The sequence below is a fragment of the Lipophrys pholis genome (genome assembly GCF_963383615.2).
Source record: "Lipophrys pholis genome assembly, chromosome: 14".
Lineage (NCBI taxonomy): Eukaryota > Metazoa > Chordata > Actinopteri > Blenniiformes > Blenniidae > Lipophrys > Lipophrys pholis.
The window spans coordinates 14,906,890-14,918,464 of record NC_137633.1 but is presented as its reverse complement, the minus strand read 5'-3'; the positions used below and the strand labels follow the sequence as shown (position 1 = coordinate 14,918,464).

The window sequence follows — 11,575 nt, the reverse complement described above, 5'->3', positions numbered from 1 at the left end:
AACACAATCATGGGCGTTCACTCTGCTTTAAATCTTAATATCAGGAGCTACTGGAGCAGCATGCCTGGTGACGTGACAACAGCCTCGTCGCTTCAATGAAATTTAACCTCAAACATGGCACCTTTATTTATTGTCTCGGCATGCCCTGAATATGAATGCTGTTACATTTATGCATGGTGTTTGTGCTTCATTATTAAGTATGTCAATTTTATGTGTTCACACTCGGAACAGTCACATGTCAATGAAAGAAAAAAGTATCAAGGTTTTGTGATAAATTATCTCAGCTGTATCTCAAAGGAGATGAGCCCTCTATTTGTGGGAATGCAAAAATATTTTAAATAACATGAATTGTCCTTAATAATCGGTGCTAAAGGAATGTGCTCACGCAACAAGCCATGATACTGGGAGATCAATAAAGATGATCAATTTATGTCTCTGTCTTGTCTGCATGTGCAGCAAGATATATATTTTTTTCATCCTGAATCAAGATGGGAAGAATAATGACGAAGAGGTCCACCCGGCTCATAAAAAAGCTGTTTGTTTATGAGCTCGATGTCTTCCTCCCCACACAAGACAACCAGAGGAGGCAAACAACAAACCGTGCCTTCAGCGCGATCGTATTTCTTTGTCTGCGAGTCACACTAAAGGAGGAAATGTGACTACAAATCCCTGCCTTTATCCCGAGAACCTGCAATCACACAAAATTGGAGGTGTTCCTGCCGTCTTAAAATAGCTCAAATGCTGCCTTATTGTCTTCTCCTGTAGATGCAATGTAGCTGAGGCCAGCAGATAAATGCACAGGTCTGTGAGATTTCTCCTTTTTGACGTACAGCACATCCACTTTGTCTTAGATGCATAAATCTGCTACCAGTTAATTGTCATGTGTATTTCTCAAACTGTCAGCTAAAAGCTTTTATGTGGCCAGTATGCAGGCTGCCGTGAGCATTAGAAGTACAGATTTACGGGTACACTTTAAGCTCTGCTATGTCCTCACATATTATCAATGCATGTCTACATACACTTTTTTGCATTCACACATTTCCAGATGATTTTTTTGTAATATTGTAGCAAAAGCTTGAAGACTTTTGCAGCGCACGCTGTGGTAATTATAGACATGAAATAGCAGCATTTGGATATTTATACTCCAAAGTGATTTCAGTTTTACTTCATTTGCTTTGTTGTAGGATACTTCAGGATTAACCAGTATTCATAGAGAGACGTGCACACAGCTGTGAACTGCATTGCATCACAGTGAAGTTGACAAACGGCTCTTCTTTCTTCTCCCTTTCTTTTTTCTAGTTCATGACTTAGGAAGAAATCTGGAGTCCCTGCTGAGTTGGAGATGGATGCAGGTGCAGCTGCTGTTCGATTTCTCCCGGCTTTGCAGAGTCATCCCGGCAGTAGACTCACAAGGAGACCAGCCCTTCCCTGATCACCTGCAAACGTGACCTGCAAATGTTTCGTCCCTCTCACACTCTCCCTTCTGTGGTCTCATAGTTGAGCACTGTGCCCTTTTTTTTTCTCTCCCACTACCCATCTTTTGTTTTCTTTCTGACCTTCACAAGGAGCGCCAACCCTCCCCTCTGCTTCCTTACTTAAATAAGAGAAGGGATGAACAGAAAGGGCAGCACCTGCAATGTTCAAGAGTTCAGCTTTTTGTCTTCCCGGCAGACTACAAGGAAAGTCACATATCAAGTTCATTCTGAAATCCTGTGATTATACAGGACAGTTTTTTAATTTGATGCATGCCATATAGACTAACAGTTCCCCCAGGCCACTTCGTTTTGGAGCATAAGTATCGATGTGTCTCATGGAAGCAGCGTCAGTATTGCAACACATTGCAGAGTGGTGAGATCCTGCACAAGGTGTGTCCTGCAGTAGGCTTCTTAAAAAAAACAAAAAAAACTGAGTGGGTGTGGCTAATAATCTTCACTGCACCAAGGCAAAACTTGCACTGAATATCTCCGTGATAGGTCAGTCACATCCAGCTCCAGCAGCAGACACAAAATACTGCACCGCACACGTTTCTGGTGTACATGAATCCCACTTTTATTTTCCACAGAAAAGAAAAAAGATGTTTGCTTGTTGTTTTTTTTCTGATCTGTTACATTTAAAACCATTCTATGAAAAACTGTAGCACCAGAGCAGACTTGTATTGCCCATTCTTTGATAAAAATTTCAATTTGTGCTGTTTTTTTTCCCCCCAGTTTTGATCAGCTGTGATTGATGCTCCATTTTTGTGTATATAGATATATTAAAAAAAAAAAAAAAAAAAAAGACTAGCACTTCATTTTTTTCCAGTCGTTTGCAAAAGAAAAACAGAGGATTTGGTATATCTTATCTTTTTCATTCAAATCACAACAAACACATTTAAAGCAAATTAAAAAAAAACAAAAACTGGGCGGTATTCAGCATAATTCAAGCAGGGAATCAGCTTTTATGATGAGTATTATATATTTATATATTCATATGTATACATATATATATATATATCATGTTTATATACAAGTATGGCACTTGATTACACAAAAGCAAGAAAACACTTCACAAATAAAAGCAGTGGGCGCTTTGGTGTGTCATAAATTAAGGAAGTCACAGACGTTAGCGTTTGCAGCAAATTCACCAGATACTGTTTTGCAAGTTCAGCTATTAAGCAATGGAATGGTTACATATGTTAAGGTCAGTGGTGCAACACAGGCAACAAAAAACATGAATTAAGCTGATGTATTTGAACTAACCATTGTCTGTAAGGATTTATATATCTAATGCATATATATATAAATCTGGATTGTTTTTTGTTTTTTTTTCCTTAATGGTGCCAGGTAATTAGGTTAGTGCCAGAAAAAGGTGGAAAGAAAATGTCTTAAAAACACCGTCAGGTTCAGTAGCACATTTGGATAAGATCAGGCTCCCGGGTGTTCACCTCTTAGTGCAATTTTTTTTCTTATTATTTTTCTTTTGCATTTACTCTCCTTCAAGTACAGCAGAACAGCCCACAAAGAGTAAATGCGTGAACACGTTAACATGGTCTCCATTAAGCATCTTATACAGAGTATAAACGTTACTAAAAAGTTGCATCAGTGCATTAATAAATAAGTAAACAAACGTGTAATCCACGCTTGCCATGAAGTCCTTAAAAGAATTGAAAAATAAAAGGAAAAGAAAACGGCCCACTCTTAAAGTCATGACACGAATTAGGCGTGCGGAGCTGTCCATCATGTCCATCATGGTATTGTTATGATCATTTCTAGTTTGTTTTTACATGTTTTCACTTCTTCTTCACCCCCATGTGTCACACATAAGCAGAGTCACTGGACTGAGTGCGGCCAAAATTGGGCACACTCATCCTCGGCAAGTCCTTATTTCTGATTTCATAGATGGACTTCCTCCGTGCCTGCACGCCCCTCACGGCCGTTTTGATTTTCCTCCAGCCCAAATGATTGAGTTCTGCCAGGTTGAGCACCACACAGAACCCACTGACCGCGAACATGAAGACCAGGAACACTGTCTTCTCCGTGGGTCTGGACACGTAGCACTCGACGTCTTTGATGCAGGGGTAGCGATCGCACTCGTACACCGACGGGACGTTGAATCCGTACAAGAAATACTGACCCACCAAAAAGCCAATTTCCAGCGCGTTTCTGAAAACCACCTGGATGATGTAAAACCTGGAGATGCCCTCTTGTCGCCTCATTTTGGACTTTGTAGTTCTCATGGCCGAATTAGGGATCTCTTTGACTTCCAAGCAGTCCGGCTCGGCTTCCTTGGTGGAGTTCTCCGTGTTTTGAAGTACTCCGTTTACAATGGTGTTCTTTATCTTTTTGCTCTCGTCTCGCTTCAGGGAATCTTGATCCTTATCTAGTGTCAGATAGACTGTTGAGTATCGCCGCTCCTTCTGCTTGGCCGACTGATGCACCGAGTATGTGATAAAACAAAGACTCGGGGTGCACACCATGATGATTTGAAAAACCCAATATCTAATGTGTGAAATGGGAAATGCCTTGTCGTAGCATGCTTGGTTGCAGCCCGGTTGTAAGGTGTTACAAACAAACATGGTCTGCTCGTCATCATAGACAGTCTCTCCAACTATTGCTACGATTAGAATCCGGAAGATGACCACCACTGTTAGTAGGATCCTAAAAAGCAAGCAAACAAACAAACAATGTGAAAATAAGTGTAAATCTATGAATGCGTGCGTGTGTGTGCGTGTGTGTGTGTGTGTGTGTGTGTGTGTGTGTGTGTGTGTGTGTGTGTGTGTGTGTGTGTGTGTGTGTGTGTGTGTGTGTGTGTGTGTGTGTGTGTGTGTGGTGCCTTTCGCGCGCTGAAGCGCAGAGTCCAATCTGGGTGTTGGTTTAAGGAGCTGTCCAGTGCTGAAACAGGACGCGGTGTATGTGTGTGTGTGTGTTTTGCTTACCAGTATCTCGGTATTTCTTGTGTTTTTTTGGTTTTTCACGTAATGGAAATGACATGTAGGCAATATCTGTATGAGCTTTGTTAATGTGAAAAGGTGATCTCGCTCGCTCTCGCTCTCGCGCTCTCTCTCGACTCTCGCTCCGTCTCCACCTGCCACCCGTGAGTGCACATTCACCACTCAAACTCACCACAACGAACATCAAATGGATAAGTGGATGAATGAATGAATACATGAAACGACAGATGAATTGTAGTGTGGTTTAGCTCGTTATACTTTGCAGCACCATCCCAGGCTCTGGAAAGACAGCTTGTCAACTGATTTACTCAGCTGTCTCGTTTAGGTGGAGGACAAAAGGGGGAATCTGTGAAACAAGACAGGAAAAAAATCCACAACACAGACACGACGCACTGGGCACCATGCTACAGAAGATCCTGGAGTCAAAACACAGAAACGGGGGACTGGGGGCCCATGCTAAAGACGATCCTGGAGGCTGCTGCATTTCTTCGTTGTTCTTGGTTTTTGCTGATCATCTTACCTTCCTATCATAGTAGAGTGCTGCTGGACAGCAGCCTCCAGGAGCCTCTCTAGTATAGTCCATTCCCCCATTTCTGAGCATCCGGAGAAGACGAATGTAAAAAAGCAAAGTGTTCAAATCCCTCCGAGAGAAAAGGAAAAAAAAACGTTTATTTCCCGTCCAGCTTCTCTCTGTTTTTCCTCGCTGTCAGTCTCCAAAGCGTCCGAATTCAGCTAAAAAATGCATCCGTCACGGGATGCTGCTACCGTCCCCGTCTCTCTGCGAGTGTCTGCGCGCTTTCTGGTTGGTTGTGCGCTCAGCGCGCAGCGCCAGTGAGCGTCCTGCTGTGTGTGCCGAGCGCTCCCACAACGTTGCCACACTTTTCCTTGTCATGAGAGTCTGAGGGCTGATTACTATAAGCCCTCCTATTTTCGATCTTCAGATCAGGTTGATAGGCTGCGCGCAGCGTCTGGATGGAGGGAGGTTGGATTTAATGTCTTGCCAGCGTTAATCCGCCTTTAAGTAGTCTCCCCCCTCCCCATGCGTCACGTACGCACAGACAGGTCGGTGGAGCGCAGCCAGGAGAGCCTGCCCTTCTGATTTCCAATATTGTTGTTTTGTATAGCGTGAGCGATTCAGCAGACTCAGTTTATGCATTCTTGCACGGGTGTTTCCTCGTGCGTGGTGAGCGCCAAGCCACACCGTGTTGCTCCATACGCAACTAACGCAGCAAGAGGTCTAAATATACACCTCTCCAGCAACGCGCCGTTCCCAGGCAAAGCCTGTGGATGATCCGTGTCCGGGTGACATGGGTCAAGGTGACTTTCCTGTGCTTTTAACTTATCAGTGATGCACTCACACACTTGAACACGTGCAGTTTATAATACATATAGCAAACATTTAAAGTATGCTTGATTTATTTATTGTTCCATATCCCCGACCAGTGCGCAGCTTTAACAATTGACCTAATCCTTTCTTTGTTGGAGCGGACAGCCTCACATGCCCAGAGGTATCCCACCCCATGTCGCCGGCTGCTGGCCCGGATGGCAGAGCTGTTGTTTTCACCCCGGGCAGAGATGACGCTGTGGATACAGTGACAGAGTGAAAGTACCATCCGAGTTGCTAATCGCTTTACAAGGCAGCCTGCCTGTCTGCCTCTCTGTGTCTGTGTGGAAGTTTAAAAATAGAAGCGAAGTATGTGACTCCGCCCTGTATATTGTTCTGCGATTTCAATTTATGGCTCTGCATTGTGTGCACTCCAATATCAGACCGCTGGGTGATTTTGCGCTACAAGTCAGAGATATGTGTGGGATTGCCCCGGTAGTGAATAATACATACTTTGAACACCTCTAGTTACACACAGAAAGCCCTTGTACCTAAAATAAACTCTCAATGAATCATTGTGTTCTTTTGCTTTTTTTTTTTTTTTTGCTTTTTTTTTTTCCGTAGGGTTGTTTTCAGTTAATAAAACTTTGAAACATGATGCGTATTTTGGAATCTCTTCACTTTGAAATTTATCTTATAAAAAAAAAAAAAAGGAAAGAAAGAGGCTCAGGACTTCTTTATTTATAAACCTATACATTTCCACATATAAATTGCACTTGTGTAAACAAATAATTGGACGACAGCACATGGATTTCTGCTTTGGAGCCATAACGTTTGTTGTTGGCACAGACGAGGGGGAGCGGTGAGGGGAAGTTGAGATGGTGAGGACGAGAGCAGTTTTGACGCTTAGAAACACTTTCGGTGGACGATTGAGGGTCCTGCCTCATCGTACTCCTGTTTGCTGATCCACATCTGCTGGAAGGTGGACAGAGAGGCGAGGATTGAGCCGCCGATCCACACGGAGTACTTCCTCTCAGGGGGGGCGATGATCTAAACACAAACACATTGCTTTATCTGTGAAGCTGCAAGTAGATATATCCGCGTAATGACAAACTGTGACTTGAAGCTACCTTAATCTTCATGGTACTTGGGGCCAGAGCGGTGATCTCTTTCTGCATGCGGTCAGCGATACCCGGGTACATGGTGGTCCCCCCGGAGAGGACGTTGTTGGCGTACAGATCCTTACGGATGTCAATGTCGCACTTCATGATGCTGTTGTATGTGGTTTCGTGGATGCCAGCAGATTCCATGCCTGTGCGAACACAGCGAACATTTCTGTGAGTTTCATCGCCCCTGCAGCACACGACACATCTGACACCGCCGTCAGCTGTCAGGACAGGTGCTGAAACGGACAGCTCCGTTAGCCCTGCGCGCCCCGCGCCGCCAGCGCGCGCGCGCCTCACATCGCAGGCGGCTGTTTATCGGGCGCGAGGTGGTAAATCTGAGATGGATTAACTGTGACCTCCAGTTGGTGATCGCAATTAGTCAGCGATTTGGCCAATAAACCCATCAGAGGATAGAAACAACACTCATTCAAAAGTTTCGTCGGTGTCGAGTCACTACTCCTCCACAAGGGGAGTACAAACACTTTGTTATAAACTAAGTAAATAAACTAATTAGAGTGTTCCTAATCCAGGATGGAGAACATCAGAATAAGTTAAATTGTTTTATTTAAGTTTTACAAATTGGTAGGAAATGTATCTCATGTCACTAAAAAATGTACTGTACGTGTTTGCCCAAGGTTTTCATGTTTCTAGAACACATTGTGACCAGGGTTGGAAGTAGTAAATTACAAGCACTCACAATAATGTATTTTAGTGATATTTTGGTTTTTATGAGTATTTTTTTTTTTTTTTCAAATACCTACCGTGGCCAACGCTGGATGTAACCAAAAATACTCACATTACTGTAAAAAGGTACTATTCTCGTTTTAGTACATTTATTAATACATTCTGAGTATGCAACTTTACTCAAAAGTTATGCTTGAAATTTCCTCACCACACTGAACAGTGGTTGAAAAAATACTTAGAAGTACTGACATTACTGTTATTAAGTTGTATATTGGAGTCATTTCACTTTCATCAGTATATCTTTTTTAAAATTGTTAAAAGTTTGTATAACACTCTGGATCGTGGCCACGGTTGGATGAAACGAAACACAAATACTCACGTTATTACAAATAACTTTTGAGTAAATTTTTTGTACTTTTAGGATTATGTTGAAAATTTTACTCATACTGAATTTATGTTTCATGTTTACATTGGACTGTGACCAGTGGTGGAAGTAAGGTATGTTAGTTAGTTAGTTAGTTAGTTAGTTAGTTAGTTAGTTAGTTAGTTAGTTAGTTAGTTAGTTAGTTAGTTAGTTAGTTAGTTAGTTAGTTAATCTTTATTTCATTCATTAACAAAACAAAAACATATCTTACATACTCACATTACTATATCTATAGTATTTGGGGGAACTTGTACTTTTGTTTAAGTATGCAATTTTGATCATATTTAAGTTGTGTTTCAAGTTAGAATACACTGGATCATTTGAAAGTAGTGACATAGAAGTACTTGTATTAACATAAATAAGAAGTATTGAGGTAGATTTTAATGAATATTTGAAATATGTAACTTTGATTGTACTTATGTTGTGTTTCAGGTTTCCGAGAACAAATTGTACGATACCTTAAAGTGTATGTGACGCTTTAAAATTATTTCAATCACTGTAGTTAAGTAGTATTCTGCAATACTTTTATGAGTATTGAGTATGTTATTATGCCCAGTTATTTTTGAAGTTTCCAGAATGCTCTGAACCAAGACTACCCGGTAAGTAAGTGTAGAACTAATTTATTAGATGTACTCTCATTTCTTTATTTAAGTAGTATTCAGGGATACTAGAATAATTTCTGTTTCAATGTTGATGTTAAGTGAACCTTAACAAAAAATAAAGCAAAATGTCTGCTTCCAGAGTCTTAGTATTCTCTGCATGTACTGTTGGTATCAAAAGAGAAACTGTCTATCATGTAAAGTGGTTCCTTAGAAACTGCTAGGCTGTATTACACGATTAATTACTGATGCAATCATTTGAAAGCAACAATTTAATGTTGTTATGGTTAGAAGCCATCCCACAGAGTTAAGTTTAAACTACTGCACCAAATCTAACAAGTTTATTATATGTGTTGCATGTACATTTTAGTGCCAATTGAAATGTGGTTTTCGGAGCTTTAAGATTTTAAATGGGAATAATTTATATGAGTACCAGAAAAGTACTACTCCCTGACAAGAAAAAAAAAAAATGTCTTCATTGGGTAGAGCCCGAAACACTAAAAGTTCTTACAGTTCATTTACTGTGTCTTCACTGTAACGTAGTGGCACTAATTACAGCGCGTGGTTGTCCGCCTTTGCTTTTACGCACCAATGAATGAGGGCTGGAAGACGGTCTCCGGGCAGCGGAAACGCTCATTCCCAATGGTGATGACCTGACCGTCGGGCAACTCGTAGCTCTTCTCCAGGGAGGAGGAGGAGGCGGCCGTGGCCATCTCATTCTCGAAGTCCAGCGCGACGTAGCACAGCTTCTCCTTGATGTCACGCACGATCTCGCGCTCAGCTGAAGGACGTCAAATGAGAATGTTACTGAGTCGAAGATGCTTCAAAATATTGGCACGTTAGAGGCTGTTTGAAGTTGATTTTCAATACTAGATTGAGCATAAAACCATTTTATGTTGTAATATTTGTTTTTACTTGTGGCCGTCACTTGATTGGGACGATGCGTAAAACGCGTAACCGTATATTTATGGCATTTGTGATTATCCCTTTGCGCTCACCTGTTGTGACAAAGGAATATCCACGCTCTGTCAAGATCTTCATGAGGTAATCCGTGAGGTCACGACCGGCCAGGTCGAGACGCATGATGGCGTGAGGAAGAGCGTAACCCTCATAGATGGGTACGTTGTGGGTCACACCGTCACCAGAGTCCAGGACAATACCTACATTATCATGAAAATGTGGTTATGAGTTTATTGAGATGACATCAAACGTTCAGGTGATGACTCGATCTGCATACCTGTGGTACGACCGGATGCGTACAGGGAGAGCACGGCCTGGATGGCCACGTACATTGCGGGAACGTTAAATGTCTCAAACATGATCTGGGTCATCTTCTCTCTGTTGGCTTTTGGGTTCAGCGGGGCCTCAGTCAGCAGGGTGGGGTGCTCCTCAGGGGCCACTCGCAGCTCGTTGTAAAATGTATGGTGCCAGATCTTCTCCATGTCATCCCAGTTGGTGATGATGCCGTGTTCGATCGGGTACTTCAGGGTCAGGATACCTCTTTTGCTCTGGGCCTCGTCGCCGACGTACGAATCCTTTTGGCCCATACCAACCATGACGCCCTGAAAATAGCAAAGACAAAGTAACAATGGTGTAATAAATGGTCCGCTCACAGATACACCTATAAGACTTTTTTTGAGAGAGAGAGAGAGAGAGAGAGAGAGAGAGAGAGAGAGAGAGAGAGAGAGAGAGAGAGAGAGAGAGAGAGAGAGAGAGAGAGAGAGAGAGAGAGAGAGAGAGAGAGAGAGAGAGAGAGAGACAGAGACAGAGAGAGACAGAGAGACAGAGAGAGACAGAGAGAGAGAGAGTTCCTAACTGCAATGGAATGCGTGATTATGGTGCGCAAACTTATCCGGGCATCCTGGTTCCAAACTGCTGTCCCTGTTTAAACCTTACTGTAAAGTGTTCGAAGTGGTACTGGCTGTCACAACCGATACATTTGTTGTGTTAATGGTGTGTTTTCCGTACCTGGTGACGGGGTCGACCAACGATGGAAGGGAAGACGGCGCGCGGTGCGTCATCGCCGGCGAAGCCAGCCTTCACCAGGCCGGAGCCATTATCGCACACCAGGGCGGTGGTCTCGTCGTCGTCGCACATGGCTGGAGCTCTGTAAAAACAAAGGCGTGCGTGCGTGTATCTGCACGGTTAGATCGGTTGTTAAAATCCCTGTTTGTATTTGAGGTGGGCGATTTAGAAGATATTGATTTGTCTTCGTTGACACGCTGTTAATAACACAAACAATGCGGTGTTTTCCGGTGTATGGATGCTTTCTGAGTCTCATTGTCTTTTTTAATTGTACCCAAATGATACCCTGATAAAGAAATTAAAAAAGTGATATAGTCTGATTTTTCTTGATGGGGTGTCTAACATTGGTCATTTGGACGTTAATGATTAATGTTAGTATTAAAAGCTGATGTAATCCTTGATAATGTTATATATTTCAAAAAGTTGATTTCCCGCAGGTTGACGTGAGGAGATGCTCCGTTTTACAGTTAGAAGATGACATCTGGTTAGGTTACGCCATGTGTGTTAAAATCGTGTGCCCATCCTCTTGTAATAAGTCCACAGTGGTTGATCCTCCTTCGGTACTCACCAGATCAGCACCCGGGGTTGGATCCTGAGTGTGTAAACCAGGAGTGCTGAAACACTGCGTCGAGACGATTTATACTCGGTCAAGTGTCTGTGAGATGTGAGATGGGGCCAACCAGTGCGACCCCTTCTCCATATTTGGTATCCCATCGCCCCTTTGACAACAGCCTCTCCATGAAAGGCTTGACGGGGAGAGGGAACTCTGCGCCGGCAGGAGGACGATCACTGCCTTATTTTGATCTTTTACGCACTGATTACTCTTCATCATATTCCGAAAAAAAATAACTTTGGTGTGTAATCTGCTCTCCAATATGAACCAACAATTACTCTTCAAACAAAAAATTGTCCAACTGAAAGATG

General features: G+C 42.6%; 2 protein-coding genes across 3 annotated transcripts; both read right to left on the bottom strand.

Annotated features, from left to right (window-relative positions):
• Nucleotides 1-2,807: 2,807 nt before the first annotated feature.
• LOC308120281 (gap junction delta-2 protein) lies at nt 2,808-5,329 on the bottom strand. The gene is made up of 2 exons (XM_080480794.1): nt 4,950-5,329; nt 2,808-4,136 (listed from the first exon to the last, which is right to left on the bottom strand). Exons 1-2 carry the CDS (start codon nt 5,018-5,020, stop codon nt 3,293-3,295), a joined length of 915 nt encoding a protein of 304 aa, XP_080336920.1. The 5' UTR covers nt 5,021-5,329; the 3' UTR covers nt 2,808-3,292.
• A 1,042-nt stretch (nt 5,330-6,371) lies between these two features.
• LOC308120250 (actin, alpha cardiac muscle 1) lies at nt 6,372-11,310 on the bottom strand. Of its 2 annotated transcripts, none has more exons than XM_080480749.1 (7): nt 11,220-11,310; nt 10,595-10,733; nt 9,864-10,188; nt 9,625-9,786; nt 9,216-9,407; nt 6,884-7,065; nt 6,372-6,803 (listed from the first exon to the last, which is right to left on the bottom strand). In XM_080480749.1, the coding sequence occupies exons 2-7, from the start codon at nt 10,721-10,723 to the stop codon at nt 6,660-6,662; spliced, it is 1,134 nt and encodes a 377-aa protein (XP_080336875.1). In that variant the 5' UTR covers nt 10,724-10,733; nt 11,220-11,310; the 3' UTR covers nt 6,372-6,659. The 2 variants fall into 2 exon arrangements, with proteins under 2 accessions (XP_080336875.1, XP_080336876.1); XM_080480750.1 differs by having other exon boundaries at nt 10,595-10,763; nt 11,220-11,308.
• Nucleotides 11,311-11,575: the final 265 nt, after the last annotated feature.

What these genes read in the sequence shown, in the direction of transcription:
- LOC308120281 (XM_080480794.1), bottom strand. Translation starts at nt 5,020, where the DNA reads ATGGGGGAATGGACTATACTAGAGAGGCTCCTGGAGGCTGCTGTCCAG. An exon ending in CACTCTACTATGATAGGAAG is followed by an intron (nt 4,137 to 4,949) that starts GTAAGATGATCA and finishes CTTGCTTTTTAG; the next exon opens with GATCCTACTAACAGTGGTGG.
- LOC308120250 (XM_080480749.1), bottom strand. Translation starts at nt 10,723, where the DNA reads ATGTGCGACGACGACGAGACCACCGCCCTGGTGTGCGATAATGGCTCC. An exon ending in CGCATCCGGTCGTACCACAG is followed by an intron (nt 9,787 to 9,863) that starts GTATGCAGATCG and finishes ATGATAATGTAG; the next exon opens with GTATTGTCCTGGACTCTGGT. An exon ending in CTTCCAGCCCTCATTCATTG is followed by an intron (nt 7,066 to 9,215) that starts GTGCGTAAAAGC and finishes GTGTTCGCACAG; the next exon opens with GCATGGAATCTGCTGGCATC.